Genomic DNA, 21,255 nt, shown 5'->3' on the forward strand with positions numbered 1-21,255 from the left:
CCTCATGCACACAGACCTGTCCCCCCCCCCACCATCCTTCCCTTTCATAGCCCAGGAGCCTGCAGCCCGGTGATGCTTCCCAGCTGGGATTTCCCGGGTCTGACAGCGGAGGGGGAGGCAGGAGGAGGAGGAGGAGGAGCGGCGGAGGAGCAGCAGCACAGGCAGCACACCATCCGTCTGCTGGAGCATCACTTCTGCCTCCTCTCCTAATAAGGGGATGCCTGGTGGAGGAGACGGCCCAGGCTGCCTGCCAGCCACGACCTAGAGCGCACGTCCCGGCGCCCTGCGTGTCACCGCCAACGCCGTCGGGCGCAGGTGACCAACAAGGAGAGCGCCGCCAACCGTTTTCTAGGAAGATCGCCGACCTCCCCTTCTCTTGCACGCTGGAACACCGATTCCCGCCTTCCACAACAAAGGATCATGGGATGGTAGCGCCCCCCCACCGCCGCCGCCGCCACCACCACCACTTGGGCGCTCGAGGCCACTGAGATCTCTGCAAGCGCTAGTTGGGAATCGCGCCGTCGGAACGTACTTGGCGCCAACCTGTTTGGATTCTGCGTGACTCCTAGTCCCCCCCCCCCCATTCCCTCGTGTGCCAGGTCAGGGTGGTAAGGTGAGGACACGTCCTTGAGGTGGGCCGGGTGGAGTTGAGGAACGTCGGTGAGAGTTTGGTACATACGGAGGGGTACGGGGGGGGGGGGGGAGGGTAGGGTTCTGGCCATCGTCTGCCTGTTGCGGTCGCCGAGGCGTATAAAGCATGGTGACGTTCTGTGGACGGCGGGCTTCACGTGTCCCTACGCTGCCGCTGCACGACGGAGCCCAGAGCCAGCTGACGGTGGTCCTTCTTATCTGGGGGGGGGAGGTTCCGCGTCTCCGGCATCTAGGCATTGTTGGCTAATAATAGGCTGACTCCTCGGCGGCTCGCGGTGTGACAAGCGGGGTCCCTGTGGCGGTGCGCGCCTTTGTCTGCCACTTCTAGTCCGTCTGGGATTCATTCATATCACTCTTGCCTTGGGAGGGGGGGTGGGGTGGGTAGGGGGCGGGGTTGCGTGCCACGGAAGAGTTAACCGAGGGCGCACGTGTTGTTCTGTAGACTGAAGTACGATGGCGGGCCACCAGCTGATCTGAATACAGGTGCACGCGGCGGCGTGACAGGTGCATGTGCCGTGCGGCGTTACGTATCCCTAGCATCAGGTAAGACCGTAAGAGCCACCAATGACCCCCAACAAGTCCACCGGCATTGGCTAGCTGGAGGCACATCTATGTTCTGGCATCGTCCTCCATCCCTCGTTGTCTTCTGTTACCGTGGAAAGGATCGAGCTCCGTCCTCTCCGTCATCTCAGTCTGGAACTTTTGGGCTCTCTATGTCTCCTGGCTTCTTCACCGCTGCCCACCGGGTGGATGTGACTCGGTCTCCTTCCATATTGCCTTTGTGTGTGCGGTGGATGTGGCACCTATCACCCTTCGTCTGACCGCAAGAAGGACCGCGCACAGGACGGACTCATGGGATAAGGATGCCGGTCCGTAGAGGTCACGTGGCCCCTCAGAACACCTTCCTGGACACCATCATACGCAAGTTTGAAGGACAAAGTAAGTGACCTGACATCAAAGCGTGTTGGTAGAATCTATGGTTCCTGGAGATGCCCATTGGGGCTGTGACTCCGGGTGCAAGCCTCACCAAGTGTGGGGGGCTCCTGGTGTCTTTCTTGCTCAATGCATAAGGTAGGGGGGAGGTGACTCATGAGGTTGCCCATTTCATCCAGGGATGGGGGCAGATTCTGATACCCAGTGTGGCTGGTGGTAGTGGTGCGAGGGTGACTCATGATGTCCACTTGCCCCGTGCAGATGAGAGGGGGGTGACTCCTGATGCTTAGATCACCTAATGCAGGAGGGAGAGCGGTGACTCATGATGCCCACTTGTCCAGTGTAGAAGGGAGGAGGTGGTTCATGATGCCCACTTGTCCAGTGTAGAAGGGAGGAGGTGGTTCATGATGCCCACTTGCCCAGTGTAGAAGGGAGGAGGTGGTTCATGATGCCCACTTGCCCAGTATAGAAGGGAGGAGGTGGTTCATGATGCCCACCTGCCCAGTGTAGAAGGGAGAGCGTTGACTCATGATGCCCACTTGCCCAGTGTAGAAGGGAGAGCGGTGACTCATGATGCCCACTTGCCCAGTGTAGAAGGGAGGAGGTGGTTCATGATGCCCACTTGTCCAGTGTAGAAGGGAGGAGGTGGTTCATGATGCCCACCTGCCCAGTGTAGAAGGGAGGAGGTGGTTCATGATGCCCACCTGCCCAGTGTAGAAGGGAGGAGGTGGTTCCTGATGCCCACCTGCCCAGTGTAGAAGGGAGGAGGTGGTTCATGATGCCCACCTGCCCAGTGTAGAAGGGAGGAGGTGGTTCATGATGCCCACCTGCCCAGTGTAGAAGGGAGGAGGTGGTTCATGATGCCCACCTGCCCAGTGTAGAAGGGAGGAGGTGGTTCATGATGCCCACTTGCCCAGTGTAGAAGTGAGGAGGTGGTTCATGATGCCCACTTGCCCAGTGTAGAAATGAGGAGGTGGTTCATGATGCCCACTTGCCCAGTGTAGAAGGGAGGAGGTGGTTCATGATGCCCACTTGCCCAGTATAGAAGGGAGGAGGTGGTTCATGATGCCCACCTGCCCAGTGTAGAAGGGAGAGCGTTGACTCATGATGCCCACTTGTCCAGTCTAGAAGGGAGGAGGTGGTTCATGATGCCCACCTGCCCAGTGTAGACGGGAGGAGGTGGTTCATGATGCCCACTTGCCCAGTGTAGAAGGGAGAGCGGTGACTCATGATGCCCACTTGCCCAGTGTAGAAGGGAGGAGGTGGTTCATGATGCCCACTTGCCCAGTGTAGAAGGGAGGAGGTGGTTCATGATGCCCACTTGCCCAGTGTAGAAGGGAGGAGGTGGTTCATGATGCCCACTTGCCCAGTGTAGAAGGGAGGAGGTGGTTCATGATGCCCACTTGCCCAGTGTAGAAGGGAGGAGGTGGTTCATGATGCCCACTTGCCCAGTGTAGAAGGGAGGAGGTGGTTCATGATGCCCACTTGCCCAGTGTAGAAGGGAGGAGGTGGTTCATGATGCCCACTTGCCCAGTGTAGAAGGGAGAGCGTTGACTCATGATGCCCACTTGTCCAGTCTAGAAGGGAGGAGGTGGTTCATGATGCCCACATGCCCAGTGTAGAAGGGACAGCGGTGACTCATGATGCCCACTTGTCCAGTCTAGAAGGGAGGAGGTGGTTCATGATGCCCACCTGCCCAGTGTAGACGGGAGGAGGTGGTTCATGATGCCCACTTGCCCAGTGTAGAAGGGAGAGCGGTGACTCATGATGCCCACTTGCCCAGTGTAGAAGGGAGGAGGTGGTTCATGATGCCCACTTGCCCAGTGTAGAAGGGAGGAGGTGGTTCATGATGCCCACTTGCCCAGTGTAGAAGGGAGGAGGTGGTTCATGATGCCCACCTGCCCAGTGTAGAAGGGAGGAGGCGCTTCATGATGCCCAATGTAGAAGGGAGGAGGTGGTTCATGATGCCCACTTGCCCAGTGTAGAAGAGAGGCGGTGGTTCATGATGCCCACCTGCCCAGTGTAGAAAGGAGGAGGTGGTTCATGATGCCCACCTGCCCAGTGTAGAAAGGAGGAGGTGGTTCATGATGCCCACTTGCCCAGTTTAGAAGGGAGGAGGTGGTTCATGATGCCCACTTGCCCAGTGTAGAAGGGAGGAGGTGGTTCATGATGCCCACTTGCCCAGTGTAGAAGAGAGGCGGTGGTTCATGATGCCCACCTGCCCAGTGTAGAAGGTGGTTCATGATGCCCACTTGCCCAGTGTAGAAGAGAGGCGGTGGTTCATGATGCCCACCTGCCCAGTGTAGAAGGGAGGAGGCGCTTCATGATGCCCAATGTAGAAGGGAGGAGGTGGTTCATGATGCCCACTTGCCCAGTGTAGAAGGGAGGAGGTGGTTCATGATGCCCACTTGCCCAGTGTAGAAGAGAGGCGGTGGTTCATGATGCCCACCTGCCCAGTGTAGAAGGGAGGAGGTGGTTCATGATGCCCACTTGCCCAGTGTAGAAGAGAGGAGGTGGTTCATGATGCCCACCTGCCCAGTGTAGAAGGGAGGAGGTGGTTCATGATGCCCACTTGCCCAGTGTAGAAGGGAGGAGGTGGTTCATGATGCCCACTTGCCCAGTGTAGAAGGGAGGAGGTGGTTCATGATGCCCACTTGCCCAGTGTAGAAGAGAGGCGGTGGTTCATGATGCCCACCTGCCCAGTGTAGAAGGGAGGAGGTGGTTCATGATGCCCACTTGCCCAGTGTAGAAGGGAGGAGGTGGTTCATGATGCCCACTTGCCCAGTGTAGAAGAGAGGCGGTGGTTCATGATGCCCACCTGCCCAGTGTAGAAGGGAGGAGGTGGTTCATGATGCCCACTTGCCCAGTTTAGAAGGGAGGAGGTGGTTCATGATGCCCACCTGCCCAGTGTAGAAGGGAGGAGGTGGTTCATGATGCCCACTTGCCCAGTGTAGAAGAGAGGCGGTGGTTCATGATGCCCACCTGCCCAGTGTAGAAAGGAGGAGGTGGTACATGATGCCCACTTGCCCAGTTTAGAAGGGAGGAGGTGGTTCATGATGCCCACTTGCCCAGTTTAGAAGGGAGGAGGTGGTTCATGATGCCCACTTGCCCAGTGTAGAAGGGAGGAGGTGGTTCATGATGCCCACCTGCCCAGTGTAGAAAGGAGGAGGTGGTACATGATGCCCACCTGCCCAGTGTAGAAGGGAGGAGGTGGTTCATGATGCCCACCTGCCCAGTGTAGAAGGGAGGAGGTGGTTCATGATGCCCACTTGCCCAGTGTAGAAGAGAGGCGGTGGTTCATGATGCCCACCTGCCCAGTGTAGAAAGGAGGAGGTGGTACATGATGCCCACTTGCCCAGTTTAGAAGGGAGGAGGTGGTTCATGATGCCCACCTGCCCAGTGTAGACGGGAGGAGGTGGTTCATGATGCCCACTTGCCCAGTGTAGAAGGGAGAGCGTTGACTCATGATGCCCACTTGTCCAGTCTAGAAGGGAGGAGGTGGTTCATGATGCCCACATGCCCAGTGTAGAAGGGACAGCGGTGACTCATGATGCCCACTTGTCCAGTCTAGAAGGGAGGAGGTGGTTCATGATGCCCACCTGCCCAGTGTAGACGGGAGGAGGTGGTTCATGATGCCCACTTGCCCAGTGTAGAAGGGAGAGCGGTGACTCATGATGCCCACTTGCCCAGTGTAGAAGGGAGGAGGTGGTTCATGATGCCCACTTGCCCAGTGTAGAAGGGAGGAGGTGGTTCATGATGCCCACTTGCCCAGTGTAGAAGGGAGGAGGTGGTTCATGATGCCCACCTGCCCAGTGTAGAAGGGAGGAGGCGCTTCATGATGCCCAATGTAGAAGGGAGGAGGTGGTTCATGATGCCCACTTGCCCAGTGTAGAAGAGAGGCGGTGGTTCATGATGCCCACCTGCCCAGTGTAGAAAGGAGGAGGTGGTTCATGATGCCCACCTGCCCAGTGTAGAAAGGAGGAGGTGGTTCATGATGCCCACTTGCCCAGTTTAGAAGGGAGGAGGTGGTTCATGATGCCCACTTGCCCAGTGTAGAAGGGAGGAGGTGGTTCATGATGCCCACTTGCCCAGTGTAGAAGAGAGGCGGTGGTTCATGATGCCCACCTGCCCAGTGTAGAAGGTGGTTCATGATGCCCACTTGCCCAGTGTAGAAGAGAGGCGGTGGTTCATGATGCCCACCTGCCCAGTGTAGAAGGGAGGAGGCGCTTCATGATGCCCAATGTAGAAGGGAGGAGGTGGTTCATGATGCCCACTTGCCCAGTGTAGAAGGGAGGAGGTGGTTCATGATGCCCACTTGCCCAGTGTAGAAGAGAGGCGGTGGTTCATGATGCCCACCTGCCCAGTGTAGAAGGGAGGAGGTGGTTCATGATGCCCACTTGCCCAGTGTAGAAGAGAGGAGGTGGTTCATGATGCCCACCTGCCCAGTGTAGAAGGGAGGAGGTGGTTCATGATGCCCACTTGCCCAGTGTAGAAGGGAGGAGGTGGTTCATGATGCCCACTTGCCCAGTGTAGAAGGGAGGAGGTGGTTCATGATGCCCACTTGCCCAGTGTAGAAGAGAGGCGGTGGTTCATGATGCCCACCTGCCCAGTGTAGAAGGGAGGAGGTGGTTCATGATGCCCACTTGCCCAGTGTAGAAGGGAGGAGGTGGTTCATGATGCCCACTTGCCCAGTGTAGAAGAGAGGCGGTGGTTCATGATGCCCACCTGCCCAGTGTAGAAGGGAGGAGGTGGTTCATGATGCCCACTTGCCCAGTTTAGAAGGGAGGAGGTGGTTCATGATGCCCACCTGCCCAGTGTAGAAGGGAGGAGGTGGTTCATGATGCCCACTTGCCCAGTGTAGAAGAGAGGCGGTGGTTCATGATGCCCACCTGCCCAGTGTAGAAAGGAGGAGGTGGTACATGATGCCCACTTGCCCAGTTTAGAAGGGAGGAGGTGGTTCATGATGCCCACTTGCCCAGTTTAGAAGGGAGGAGGTGGTTCATGATGCCCACTTGCCCAGTGTAGAAGGGAGGAGGTGGTTCATGATGCCCACCTGCCCAGTGTAGAAAGGAGGAGGTGGTACATGATGCCCACCTGCCCAGTGTAGAAGGGAGGAGGTGGTTCATGATGCCCACCTGCCCAGTGTAGAAGGGAGGAGGTGGTTCATGATGCCCACTTGCCCAGTGTAGAAGAGAGGCGGTGGTTCATGATGCCCACCTGCCCAGTGTAGAAAGGAGGAGGTGGTACATGATGCCCACTTGCCCAGTTTAGAAGGGAGGAGGTGGTTCATGATGCCCACTTGCCCAGTTTAGAAGGGAGGAGGTGGTTCATGATGCCCACTTGCCCAGTGTAGAAGGGAGGAGGTGGTTCATGATGCCCACCTGCCCAGTGTAGAAAGGAGGAGGTGGTACATGATGCCCACCTGCCCAGTGTAGAAGGGAGGAGGTGGTTCATGATGCCCACTTGCCCAGTTTAGAAGGGAGGAGGTGGTTCATGATGCCCACTTGCCCAGTGTAGAAGGGAGGAGGTGGTTCATGATGCCCACCTGCCCAGTGTAGAAAGGAGGAGGTGGTACATGATGCCCACCTGCCCAGTGTAGAAGGGAGGAGGTGGTTCATGATGCCCACCTGCCCAGTGTAGAAAGGAGGAGGTGGTACATGATGCCCACCTGCCCAGTGTAGAAGGGAGGAGGTGGTTCATGATGCCCACCTGCCCAGTGTAGAAGGGAGGAGGTGGTTCATGATGCCCACCTGCCCAGTGTAGAAGAGAGGAGGTGGTTCATGATGCCCACCTGCCCAGTGTAGATCTCTTCTTTTGTTTCACTTTAGTCTCTGACATTTGCTGTCCTTCCTTGTTTCTGTGCTGCGTCACTTTACATAGAAGGACTACAATCCTCATCACTCCCATCCTCTCCTCATCACTCCCCTCATCACTCACCTCCTCATCACTCACCTCCTCACCTCCTCATCACTCACCTCCTCACTCCCATCCTCTCCTCATCACTCCCCTCCTCACCTCCTCATCACTCACCTCCTCACTCCCATCCTCTCCTCCTCATCACTCCCATCCTCTCCTCCTCATCACTCCCATCCTCTCCTCCTCATCGCTCCCATCCTCTCCTCCTCATCACTCCCATCCTCTCCTCCTCATCACTCCCATCCTCTCCTCATCACTCCCCTCCTCTCCTCCTCATCACTCCCATCCTCACCTCATCACTCCCATCCTCATCTCATCACTCCCATCCTCTCCTCGTCATCACTCCCATCCTCATCTCATCACTCCCATCCTCACCTCATCACTCCCATCCTCATCTCATCACTCCCATCCTCTCCTCGTCATCACTCCCATCCTCTCCTCGTCATCACTCCCATCCTCTCCTCGTCATCACTCCCATCCTCACCTCATCACTCCCATCCTCATCTCATCACTCCCATCCTCTCCTCGTCATCACTCCCATCCTCACCTCATCACTCCCATCCTCACCTCATCACTCCCATCCTCACCTCATCACTCCCCTCCTCATCACTCCCATCCTCTCCTCATCACTCCCATCCTCTCCTCATCACTCCCATCCTCACATCCTCATCACTCCCATCCTCTCCTCGTCACTCCCATGCTCACATCCTCATCACTCCCATCCTCATCTCATCACTCCCATCCTCATCTCATCACTCCCATCCTCATCTCATCACTCCCATCCTCTCCTCGTCATCACTCCCATCCTCTCCTCCTCATCACTCCCATCCTCTCCTCATCACTCCCATCCTCTCCTCCGCATCACTCCCATCCTCACCTCCTCATCACTCCCATCCTCTCCATCTTATCACTCCCATCCTCTCCATCTTATCACTCCCATCCTCACCTCCTCATCACTCCCATCCTCACCTCCTCATCACTCCCATCCTCACCTCCTCATCACTCCCATCCTCACCTCCTCATCACTCCCATCCTCACCTCCTCATCACTCCCATCCTCTCCTCATCACTCCCATCCTCTCCTCATCACTCCCATCCTCTCCTCATCACTCCCATCCTCACCTCCTCATCACTACCATTCTCACCTCCTCATCACTACCATTCTCTCCTCCTCATCACTCCCATCCTCTCCTCATCACTCCCCTCCTCATCACTCCCATCCTCACCTCCTCATCACTCCCATCCTCTCCTCGTCATCACTCCCATCCTCTCTTCATCACTCCCCTCCTCACCTCATCATTCCCATCCCCACCTCCTCATCACTCCCATCCTCTTCTCCTCATCACTCCCATCCTCTCTTCATCACTCACCTCCTCATCACTCCCCTCCTCACCTCCTCATCACTCCCATCCTCTCCTCATCACTCCCCTCCTCCCCTGCTCATCACTCCCCTCCTCTCCTCCTCATCACTCCCATCCTCTCCTCATCACTCCCATCCTCTCCTCATCACTCCCATCCTCTTCTCATCACTCCCATCCTCTCCTCCTCATCACTCCCATCCTCTCCTCCTCATCACTCCCATCTTCTCCTCCTCATCACTCCCATCCTCTCCTCCTCATCACTCCCATCCTCTCCTCCTCATCACTCCCATCCTCTCCTCATCACTCCCATCCTCTCCTCCTCATCACTCCCATCCTCACCTCCTCATCACTCCCATCCTCACCTCCTCATCACTCCCATCCTCTCCTCATCACTCCCATCCTCTCCTCATCACTCCCATCCTCTCCTCGTCTCACTTTGTGTCATAGTCCTGTACCCCATGCCTTATATCTGCTTACCCATCCCCCGCTCCATGGTTCCCCTGTCAGTGTCTCCTCTTCCTCTCTCCCTCTGTCAGTGTCCCCTCCTCCTCTCTCCCTCTGTCAGTGTCCCCTCTTCCTCTGTCAGTGTCCCCTCTTCCTCTGTCAGTGTCCCCTCTTCCTCTCTCCCTCTGTCAGTGTCCCCTCTTCCTCTCTCCCTCTGTCAGTGTCTCCTCTTCCCCTCTCCCTCTGTCAGTGTCTCCTCTTCCTCTCTTCCTCTGTCAGTGTCCCCTCTTCCTCTCTCCCTCTGTCAGTGTCCCCTCTTCCTCTCTCCCTCTGTCAGTGTCTCCTCTTCCCCTCTCCCTCTGTCAGTGTCTCCTCTTCCTCTCTTCCTCTGTCAGTGTCCCCTCTTCTTCTCTCCCTCTGTCAGTGTCCCCTCTTCCTCTGTCAGTGTCCCCTCTTCCCCTCTCCCTCTGTCAGTGTCAATCCTCCAGCTGTGAGGCACTACAAGTCCCAGCATGCACAGTGATCCATGGTCAGGGTTGCGGTTCCTGGTGGTAGGGCTGTATGTGGGGAGTATTGATCGGTGTCATTGATCTGACATGTACAGCTAATCACATGATGGTATTATATGAGCTCTGTGCGTTTTGTCGGTGCGTTTTGCCGGTGCATGTTGCTGGTGCATGTTGTCGGTGCGTGTTGCCGGTGCGTGTTGCCGGTGCATGTTGCCGGTGCGTGTTGTCGGTGCGTGTTGTCGGTGCGTGTTGCTGGTGCATGTTGCTGGTGCGTGTTGTCGGTGCGTGTTGTCGGTGCGTGTTGTCGGTGCGTGTTGTCGGTGCATGTTGTCGGTGCGTGTTGCAGGTGCATGTTGTCGGTGCGTTTTGCCGGTGCATGTTGCTGGTGCATGTTGTCGGTGCGTGTTGCCGGTGCGTGTTGCCGGTGCATGTTGCCGGTGCGTGTTGTCGGTGCGTGTTGTCGGTGCGTGTTGCTGGTGCATGTTGCTGGTGCGTGTTGTCGGTGCGTGTTGTCGGTGCGTGTTGTCGGTGCGTGTTGTCGGTGCATGTTGTCGGTGCGTGTTGCAGGTGCATGTTGTCGGTGCGTGTTGCCGGTGCATGTTGTCGGTGTATGTTGGTGGAGAACAATGGGGAATCAGAGAAACATTTCCCACCAGGTGGACTGTCAGTGTCCTCGGGGTTGTCCTTCTGGGTACTCCGGCTCTCTCTGACGGTTCTTGTTCCTGATTGGGCGATCCTGAGCAAAGTTCTCTGGATGTTGCTATAGATACAGCTAATTCCCGGTCCTGCTCTGCTGTGTGCTGCCAGCGGGGCCAGAGAGCCACTCGGGGCCACAACATCCACAAACATTCAGAACTATGAGCTCATTCCGTCTGAATCTGAGTGTCTGGAGTGTCGGGGTCCCTGTCCTGAGTCTCCCGTCTGATCGATGTTTATAAACAATGTTACTTTGTATCTCTCTCTCCCGTCTGATCGATGTTTATAAACAATGTTACTTTGTATCTCTCTCTCCCGTCTGATCGATGTTTATAAACAATGTTACTTTGTATCTCTCCATCCCCCGTCTGATCGATGTTTATAAACAATGTTACTTTGTATCTCCATCTCCCGTCTGATCGATGTTTATAAACAATGTTACTTTGTATCTCTCTATCTCCCGTCTGATCGATGTTTATAAACAATGTTACTTTGTATCTCTCTATCTCCCGTCTGATCGATGTTTATAAACAATGTTACTTTGTATCTCTCTATCTCCCGTCTGATCGATGTTTATAAACAATGTTACTTTGTATCTCTCTATCTCCCGTCTGAGCGATGTTTATAAACAATGTTACTTTGTATCTCTCTATCCCCCGTCTGATCGATGTTTATAAACAATGTTACTTTGTATCTCTCTATCTCCCGTCTGATCGATGTTTATAAACAATGTTACTTTGTATCTCTCTATCTCCCGTCTGATCGATGTTTATAAACAATGTTACTTTGTATCTCTCCATCTCCCGTCTGATCGATGTTTATAAACAATGTTACTTTGTATCTCTCCATCTCCCGTCTGATCGATGTTTATAAACAATGTTACTTTGTATATCTCTATCTCCCGTCTGATCGATGTTTATAAACAATGTTACTTTGTATCTCCATCTCCCGTCTGATCGATGTTTATAAACAATGTTACTTTGTATCTCTATCTCCCGTCTGATCGATGTTTATAAACAATGTTACTTTGTATCTCTCCATCTCCCGTCTGATCGATGTTTATAAACAATGTTACTTTGTATCTCTATCTCCCGTCTGATCGATGTTTATAAACAATGTTACTTTGTATCTCTCTATCTCCCATCTGAGCGATGTTTATAAACAATGTTACTTTGTATCTCTCTATCCCCCGTCTGATCGATGTTTATAAACAATGTTACTTTGTATCTCTCCATCTCCCGTCTGATCGATGTTTATAAACAATGTTACTTTGTATCTCTATCCCCCGTCTGATCGATGTTTATAAACAATGTTACTTTGTATCTCTATCCCCCGTCTGATCGATGTTTATAAACAATGTTACTTTGTATCTCTCCATCTCCCGTCTGATCGATGTTTATAAACAATGTTACTTTGTATCTCTCTATCTCCCGTCTGAGCGATGTTTATAAACAATGTTACTTTGTATCTCTCTATCTCCCGTCTGATCGATGTTTATAAACAATGTTACTTTGTATCTCTATCCCCCATCTGATCGATGTTTATAAACAATGTTACTTTGTATCTCTCCGTCTCCCGTCTGATCGATGTTTATAAACAATGTTACTTTGTATCTCTATCTCCCGTCTGATCGATGTTTATAAACAATGTTACTTTGTATCTCTCCATCTCCTGTCTGATCGATGTTTATAAACAATGTTACTTTGTGTCTCTGTCTCCTGTACAATGTTTACAAACCCTGTGTTAGCTGTTCTGTGACAGCCGGGTCGTTCTTTTGCATCTTCTATGCTTCTCTAGCTCCTCCCAGCTGTCACTCTGATAGGCAGGATTTGCTAACCAATGGGGGCAGCAGATGGGCGGAGGCCGGGATGTGTACTTCGATGAAGTGTGTCGTTCGTTCGGTGAATGTTGCGTATTCTTCTGTCCGGCCTGCAGGTGGCGCTGTCTGTATTACTCTCAGCTGTGGGATAAGAACTCCATGAGCGATCGCAGCCGTGACTCCGCCCTCCTCAGTCAGACAGGAGGAGCCTCAAAGCGATCTGCCCCTGCTGTCCCACCCCTCTGCCCCTGCTGTCCCGCCCCTCTGCCCCGCCCCTCTGCCCCGCAGTGCTCTGGGAATCCTTTATCATAGGATGAATATGTCTTCTGCCCATCAGAGGCGCAGATCTCTGACCTTCGCTGACGTGCCGCGCAGAACTCTGACCCCTCCGAAGTGCCGCGCAGAACTCTGACCCCCTCCGAAGTGCCGCGCAGAACTCTGACCCCCTCCGAAGTGCCGCGCAGAACTCTGACCCCTCCGAAGTGCCGCGCAGAACTTTGACCCCCTCCGAAGTGCCGCGCAGAACTCTGACCCCCTCCGAAGTGCCGCGCAGAACTCTGACCCCCTCCGAAGTGCCGCGCAGAACTCTGACCCCCTCCGAAGTGCCGCGCAGAACTCTGACCTTCTCCGAAGTGCCGCACAGAACTCTGATCCCCCCGGAAGTGCCGCACAGAACTCTGACCCCCTCCGAAGTGCCGCACAGAACTCTGACCCCCTCCGAAGTGCCGCACAGAACTCTGACCCTCTCCGAAGTGCCGCGCAGAACTCTGACCTTCTCCGAAGTGCCGCGCAGAACTCTGATCCCCCCTGAAGTGCCGCACAGAACTCTGATCCCCCCGGAAGTGCCGCACAGAACTCTGACCCTCTCCGAAGTGCCGCGCAGAACTCTGACCCTCTCCGAAGTGCCACGCAGAACTCTGACCCTCTCCGAAGTGCCGCGCAGAACTCTGACCCTCTCCGAAGTGCCGCACAGAACTCTGACCCCCTCTGAAGTGCCGCGCAGAACTCTGACCCCCTCCGCAGTGCCGCACAGAACTCTGACCCCCTCCGCAGTGCCGCGCAGAACTCTGACCCTCTCCGAAGTGCCGCACAGAACTCTGACCCTCTCCGAAGTGCCGCACAGAACTCTGACCCTCGCCGCAGTGCCGCACAGAACTCTGACCCCCTCCGCAGTGCCGCACAGAACTCTGACCCTCTCCGAAGTGCCGCACAGAACTCTGACCCCCTCCGCAGTGCCGCACAGAACTCTGACCCCCTCCGCAGTGCCGCACAGAACTCTGATCCCCCCTGAAGTGCCGCACAGAACTCTGACCCCCTCCGCAGTGCCGCACAGAACTCTGACCCTCGCCGCAGTGCCGCACAGAACTCTGACCCCCTCCGCAGTGCCACACAGAACCATTGTCACCCTACAGACAGAACCCCGAGGAATGTCCGAGTCTCCCGGGCGACTCCTCGCCGCGCCCCTCAGGCCACGTTTCTGGCGTGACTCATGTGGATCCCGCGCTCCCTCCTGACAAGGACCGGATTCCCGGCAGGCCTGGACAATGGCGGAGTGTTGATAAACACGTGTCATGGATGGTGTCAGGAGAGGAGATCCAGAGACAGGGACTCTTCACCCCAGAGGTATCACTGCACAGTCCCACTGCTCCTGTCCTGGATGCCGGGTGTCATTCTCCGTATCTGTCCCGGATGCCGGGTGTCGCTCTCAGTATCTGTCCCGGGTGCCGGGTGTCATTCTCGGTATCTGTCCTGGATGCCGGGTGTCACTCTCCGTATCTGTCCCGGATGCCGGGTGTCACTCTCCGTATCTGTCCTGGATGCCGGGTGTCATTCTCCGTATCTGTCCCGGGTGCCGGGTGTCGCTCTCAGTATCTGTCCCGGGTGCCGGGTGTCATTCTCGGTATCTGTCCTGGATGCCGGGTGTCACTCTCGGTATCTGTCCTGGATGCCGGGTGTCACTCTCAGTATCTGTCCTGGATGCCGGGTGTCACTCTCCGTATCTGTCCCGGATGCTGGGTGTCACTCTCCGTATCTGTCCCGGATGCCGGGTGTCATTCTCGTATCTGTCCCGGATGCCGGGTGTCATTCTCTGTATCTGTCCCGGATGCCGGGTGTCATTCTCTGTATCTGTCCCGGATGCCGGGTGTCACTCTCGGTATCTGTCCCGGATGCCGGGTGTCATTCTCTGTATCTGTCCCGGATGCCGGGTGTCATTCTCTGTATCTGTCCCGGATGCCGGGTGTCACTCTCGGTATCTGTCCCGGATGCCGGGTGTCATTCTCGGTATCTGTCCCGGGTGTCATTCTCTGTATCTGTCCCGGATGCCGGGTGTCATTCTCGGTATCTGTCCCGGGTGTCACTCTCGGTATCTGTCCCGGATGCCGGGTGTCATTCTCGGTATCTGTCCCGGATGCCGGGTGTCATTCTCTGTATCTGTCCCGGATGCCGGGTGTCATTCTCTGTATCTGTCCCGGATGCCGGGTGTCATTCTCTGTATCTGTCCCGGATGCCGGGTGTCATTCTCTGTATCTGTCCTGGATGCCGGGTGTCACTCTCGGTATCTGTCCCGGATGCCGGGTGTCACTCTCTGTATCTGTCCCGGATGCCGGGTGTCATTCTCAGTATCTGTCCCGGATGCCGGGTGTCACTCTCTGTATCTGTCCCGGATGCCGGGTGTCATTCTCTGTATCTGTCCCGGATGCCGGGTGTCACTCTCTGTATCTGTCCCGGATGCCGGGTGTCACTCTCGGTATCTGTCCCGGATGCCGGGTGTCATTCTCTGTATCTGTCCCGGATGCCGGGTGTCACTCTCTCTATCTGTCCCGGATGCCGGGTGTCACTCTCGGTATCTTTCCTGGATGCCGGGTGTCAGTCTCTGTATCTGTCCCGGATGCCGGGTGTCATTCTCGGTATATGTCCCCGGTGCCGGGTGTCATTCTCGGTATATGTCCCCGGTGCCGGGTGTCACTCTCGGTATATGTCCCCGGTGCCGGGTGTCACTCTCTGTATCTGTCCTGGATGCCGGGTGTCACTCTCTGTATCTGTCCCGGATGCCGGGTGTCACTCTCGGTATCTGTCCCGGATGCCGGGTGTCACTCTCGGTATCTGTCCCGGATGCCGGGTGTCATTCTCGGTATCTGTCCCGGATGCCGGGTGTCATTCTCGGTATCTGTCCCGGATGCCGGGTGTCATTCTCGGTATCTGTCCCGGATGCCGGGTGTCATTCTCTGTATCTGTCCCGGATGCCGGGTGTCATTCTCTGTATCTGTCCCGGATGCCGGGTGTCATTCTCGGTATCTGTCCCGGATGCCGGGTGTCATTCTCTGTATCTGTCCCGGATGCCGGGTGTCACTCCCTGTATCTGTCCCGGATGCCGGGTGTCACTCCCTGTATCTGTCCCGGATGCCGGGTGTCATTCTCGGTATGTGTTGCTCTGGGATTTGTAGTTCCCTTGGTTTTGCAGTTGATGGAGGGGGAGGGGCAGGAAGTGCGGATTTCCTCCATTAGCACCATTCATCCTCTCGGAGATCATTGTGAAGATTTTACAGAAACCATAATTGTTATAATGTAACAAACTGACCACCTAATGGGCGCCAATTACCAGCGCAGGCCCCTCCCCCTCCGCCGATTCCTCCAGAGACTAAGTCCAACTCCAACAATTTCTTGGCTTTTTCTTTGGAATAGAGTGGGGGAGGGGTGACAACTTCTGGGGGCTTCTTTCCAGATGTCACCTTTTACTGCCAGTGACACCAGGACAGGAAATGTGGGGATGGGGTCACCGGCGCTGGAATTCCAAGTACGTTTAATCAAGAGGGGACATGGAAGGGAATGATGGGTTGTCAGGTTATTGATCGTCCTGGATGCAGCACACGCCCGCCTCCAGGCTGGAGCGCACGCCCGTCTCCCGGGTGGAGCGCACGCCCGTCTCCAGGGTGGAGCGCACGCCCGTCTCCCGGGTGGAGCGCACGCCCGTCTCCAGGGTGGAGCGCACGCCCGTCTCCAGGGTGGAGCGCTCGCCCGTCTCCCAGGTGGAGCGCACGCCCGTCCCTTGATGATTAAGTCTCAGTGCTCTGACATTGATGAGGTCATATTGATCCCCCATTGATGAGGTTATATTGATCCCCCAATGATGACGTCATATTGATCCACCAATGATGGGACATTTTAGTCTGGCATTGATGAGGTCATAGCGATCACCTGATGATGGGGTCACATTGGTCTGGCATCCATGAGGCCATAGCGATCTCCAGATGGTGAGGTCACTTTTATCTGGCATTGATGAGGTCATAGCAATCCCCTAATAATTAGGTCTCAGTGCTCGGTCAATGGTGAAGTCATAGTGATCCCTCAATGATGAGGTCCCAGCGTGGTTTCATTGATGAGGTCATATTGATTCCCCGATGGTGAGGTCACTTTGGTCTGGCATTGATGAGGTCATAGCCATCCCCTGATGATGAGGTGCCAGCGGTCTGGCATTGATGAGGTCATAGCGATCCCCTGATGATGAGGTCCCAGCGGTCTGGCATTGATGAGGTCATAGCGATCCCCTGATGATGAGGTCCCAGCGGTCTGGCATTGATGAGGTCATAGCAATCCCCTGTAGATGAGGTCCCAGCTGTTGGGCATTGATGAGGTCATAGGGATCCCCTGATGATGAGGTCACAGGGGTCTGGCATTGATGAGGTCATAGGGATCCCCTGATGATGAGGTCCCAGCGGTCTGGCATTGATGAGGTCATAGGGATCCCCTGATGATGAGGTCCCAGTGATTTGGCATTGATGATGTCATAGCAATCCACTGATGAGGTCCCAGCGGTCTGGCTTTGATGAGGTCATAGCGATCCCCTGATGATGAGGTCCCAGTTTTCTGGCATTGACTAGGTCATAGGGATCCCCTGATGATGAGGTCACAGCGGTCTGGCATTGATGAGGTCATAGGGATCCCCTGATGATGAGGTCCCAGTTTTCTGGCATTGACTAGGTCATAGGGATCCCCTGATGATGAGGTCACAGCGGTCTGGCATTGATGAGGTCATAGGGATCCCCTGATGATGAAGTCCCAGCGTTTTGGCATGGATGAGGTCATAGCGATCTCCTGATGATGAAGTCCCAGCGGTCTGGCATTGATGAGGTCATAGCGATCTCCTGATGATGAAGTCCCAGCGGTCTGGCATTGATGAGGTCATAGGGATCCCCTGATGATGAAGTCCCAGCGTTTTGGCATGGATGAGGTCATAGCGATCTCCTGATGATGAAGTCCCAGCGGTCTGGCATTGATGAGGTCATAGCGATCTCCTGATGATGAAGTCCCAGCGGTCTGGCATTGATGAGGTCATAGGGATCCCCTGATGATGAAGTCCCAGCGTTTTGGCATGGATGAGGTCATAGCGATCGCCTGATGATGAAGTCCCAGTGGTCAGGCATTGATGAGGTCATGGCGATCCCCTGATGATGAAGTCCCAGCGGTCTGGCATGGATGAGGTCATAGGGATCCCCTGATGATGAGGTCACAGAGGTCTGGCATGGATGAGGTCATAGTGATCCCCTGATGATGAGGTCCCAGCTGTCATGCATTGATGAGGTCATAGGGATCCCCTGATGATGAGGTGGCTTCGGTGGCAGCCGCCTGGCATTGGGCGGAGCTCCTCGTATTCTTGTCTCCTCCGCCATTCATTGTAATGGAAGAAATGCCATCCTCCTTCCCCCCTCCCCCCCCCTCACATTTATCGCCCTTCAGTCCCGCGCCTCGCCATCGTTTGGCGTCTCGCCGGTTCTGGAAAGTTCTGGAAAGATCCATGGAGATTTTCCCTGACCCGGGAACCACAATTAGAGTGTGAGCTCAGCTGGCCGGGGGACGGTGGCTGAACCGCTGCTCTCCCCGCGGAGTTGCGCAGTGCGCGGTGTAAGTCGTCTCTGCTGACTGACGGCACACAGACCGCCACCTCCCCGCCCCCTCCGCTTCCTGCAATTATGGTGCCTGTTGTTCTCCCGCCGCGGGGGGGGGGGGGGGTCCTCTGGCAGCGCGTCTGAGGATCGCCAACAATAAAATACAACAAAAGACGCCAAAATATCCGCAATTACTCCGCGTCACGAAAAAACGCCACGGTGCGGCGAGGCGCTCATTAAATTCTGCGATTTCCCGGCTGGAGAATGACGATAAATATTTAGCTGGTTGCTATGGAGATTATCAGAAAACTCGGGGCAATTAGAGGGAAGGAGGCGAGCGCGAGGCTGGCAGCCAGGCGGACGCACAGAACGCCATAAACATGGCCGCCACCCTCTGCGTCGCTCCCATCGGCCAATCCTTAAAGCCGAATTTCAAACGGTCGAATGTTTAACATGAGCCGCATCAGCCCATCACAGCAGAGCTCAGGCTGGGGGAGGGAGAAGCAGCACACGCTCATCAGGTCAGGAAGCACGCTGATAGGAGGAGAGAGCAGAGAGATGAGCCCATCAGTCCACTGCTTCTCCTCTGGGATTGGAGGGAATGACTGAGGACATCTAGTGGCAGGACAAAGTACTGCGGGGGGGGGGCATCTCTGGATTGAAGGTGGATATTGCAGCAAAAGTTCATCTTTTATTGGGAAATTCCAGTCCAGGAAAATGGGAAACGCTGGGAGTTGTAGTCCCTCGGTATTATATCACATCCTCATGTATATTCCTGTATGGGTGATGCTGGGAGTTGTAGTCCCTCAGTATTATATCACATCATCATGTATATTCCTGTATGGGGGACGCTGGGAGTTGTAGTCCCTCAGTATTATATCACATCATCATGTATATTCCTGTATGGGGGACGCTGGGAGTTGTAGTCCCTCGGTATTATATCACATCATCATGTATATTCCTGTATGGGTGATGCTGGGAGTTGTAGTCCCTCAGTATTATATCACATCATCATGTATATTCATGTATGGGTGATGCTGGGAGTTGTAGTCCCTCTGTATTATATCACATCATCATGTATATTCCTGTATGGGTGATGCTGGGAGTTGTAGTCCCTCTGTATTATATCACGTAATCATGTATATTCCTGTATGGGGGACGCTGGGAGTTGTAGTTCCTCAGTATTATATCACATCATCATGTATATTCCTGTATAGGGGACGCTGGGAGTTGTAGTCCCTCAGTATTATATCACATCATCATGTATATTCATGTATGGGTGATGCTGGGAGTTGTAGTCCCTCAGTATTATATCACATCATCATGTATATTCATGTATGGGTGATGCTGGGAGTTGTAGTCCCTCAGTATTATATCACGTAATCATGTATATTCCTGTATGGGTGATGCTGGGAGTTGTAGTCCCTCAGTATTATATCACATCATCATGTATATTCCTGTATGGGTGATGCTGGGAGTTGTAGTCCCTCAGTATTATATCACGTAATCATGTATATTCCTGTATGGGTGATGCTGGGAGTTGTAGTCCCTCAGTATTATATCACATCATCATGTATATTCCTGTATGGGTGATGCTGGGAGTTGTAGTCCCTCAGTATTATATCACGTAATCATGTATATTCCTGTATGGGTGATGCTGGGAGTTGTAGTCCCTCTGTATTATATCACTTCATCATGTATATTCCTGTATAGGGGACGCTGGGAGTTGTAGTCCCTCAGTATTATATCACATCATCATGTATATTCCTGTATGGGTGATGCTGGGAGTTGTAGTCCCTCGGTATTATATCACATCATCATGTATATTCCTGTATAGGGGATGCTGGGAGTTGTAGTCCCTCAGTATTATATCACATCATCATGTATATTCCTGTATGGGTGATGCTGGGAGTTGTAGTCCCTCGGTATTATATCACTTCATCATGTATATTCCTGTATAGGGGACGCTGGGAGTTGTAGTCCCTCAGTATTATATCACATCATCATGTATATTCCTGTATGGGTGATGCTGGGAGTTGTAGTCCCTCGGTATTATATCACATCATCATGTATATTCCTGTATGGGTGATGCTGGGAGTTGTAGTCCCTCAGTATTATATCACATCATCATGTATATTCATGTATGGGTGATGCTGGGAGTTGTAGTCCCTCGGTATTATATCACATCATCATGTATATTCCTGTATGGGTGATGCTGGGAGTTGTAGTCCCTCGGTATTATATCACACCATCATGTATATTCCTGTATAGGTGACGCTGGGAGTTGTAGTCCCTCTATATTATATCACATCATCATGTATATTCCTGTATAGGTGACGCTGGGAGTTGTAGTCCCTCGGTATTATATCACATCATCATGTATATTCCTGTATAGGGGACGCTGGGAGTTGTAGTCCCTCAGTATTATATCACATCATCATGTATATTCATGTATGGGTGATGCTGGGAGTTGTAGTCCCTCAGGATTGCATCACATCATCATGTATATTCCTGTATGGGGGACACTGGGAGTTGTAGTCCCTCAGTATTATATCATATCATCATGTATATTCCTGTATGGGTGGTGCTGGGAGTTGTAGTCCCTCGGTATTATATCACATCATCATGTATATTCCTGTATGGGTGGTGCTGGGAGTTGTAGTCCCTCGGTATTATATCACATTATTATTATTATACAGTATTTATAGTTGGCTCAGCGCTGTACATTACAGAGGGGGACAGAACAATACAATACAATGTGATACATGAGGGGATCGAGGGCCCTGATCCTGGGAGCTTACAATCTAGGAGGGAGGGGCTGATCCTGGGAGCTTACAATCTAGGAGAACATCATGTATATTCCTGTATAGGGGACGCTGGGAGTTGTAGTCCCTCAGTATTATGTCACATCATCATGTATATTTCTGTGGGGTGATGCTGGGAGTTGTAGTCCTTCTCCCTCACACCCTCCTCTCCCTGGCTCAGGGCGGCAGGCGGTGGTATGGGGGAGGGGGGTATGGGGGAGATAATCGTTTTATCGGA

At 53.9% G+C, this 21,255-nt stretch overlaps 1 protein-coding gene across 1 annotated transcript in view; it reads left to right on the plus strand.

The window, feature by feature from the left end:
- Window positions 1-1,031: 1,031 nt before the first annotated feature.
- The window catches only part of LOC149432873 (voltage-gated inwardly rectifying potassium channel KCNH2-like), a gene marked incomplete at its 3' end in the record, with an annotated part of 209,168 nt that continues 188,944 nt past the window's right edge, over window positions 1,032-21,255 (plus strand). The window contains exon 1 of the mRNA XM_089664849.1: window positions 1,032-1,590. Coding sequence (XP_089520975.1) covers window positions 1,515-1,590 — 76 coding nt within the window. The remainder of the gene's footprint in view (window positions 1,591-21,255) is intronic.

The sequence above is a fragment of the Staurois parvus genome, unplaced genomic scaffold, assembly GCF_062004578.1.
Source record: "Staurois parvus isolate SC_StPar_1 unplaced genomic scaffold, SC_StPar_1.0 ptg002070l, whole genome shotgun sequence".
Lineage (NCBI taxonomy): Eukaryota > Metazoa > Chordata > Amphibia > Anura > Ranidae > Staurois > Staurois parvus.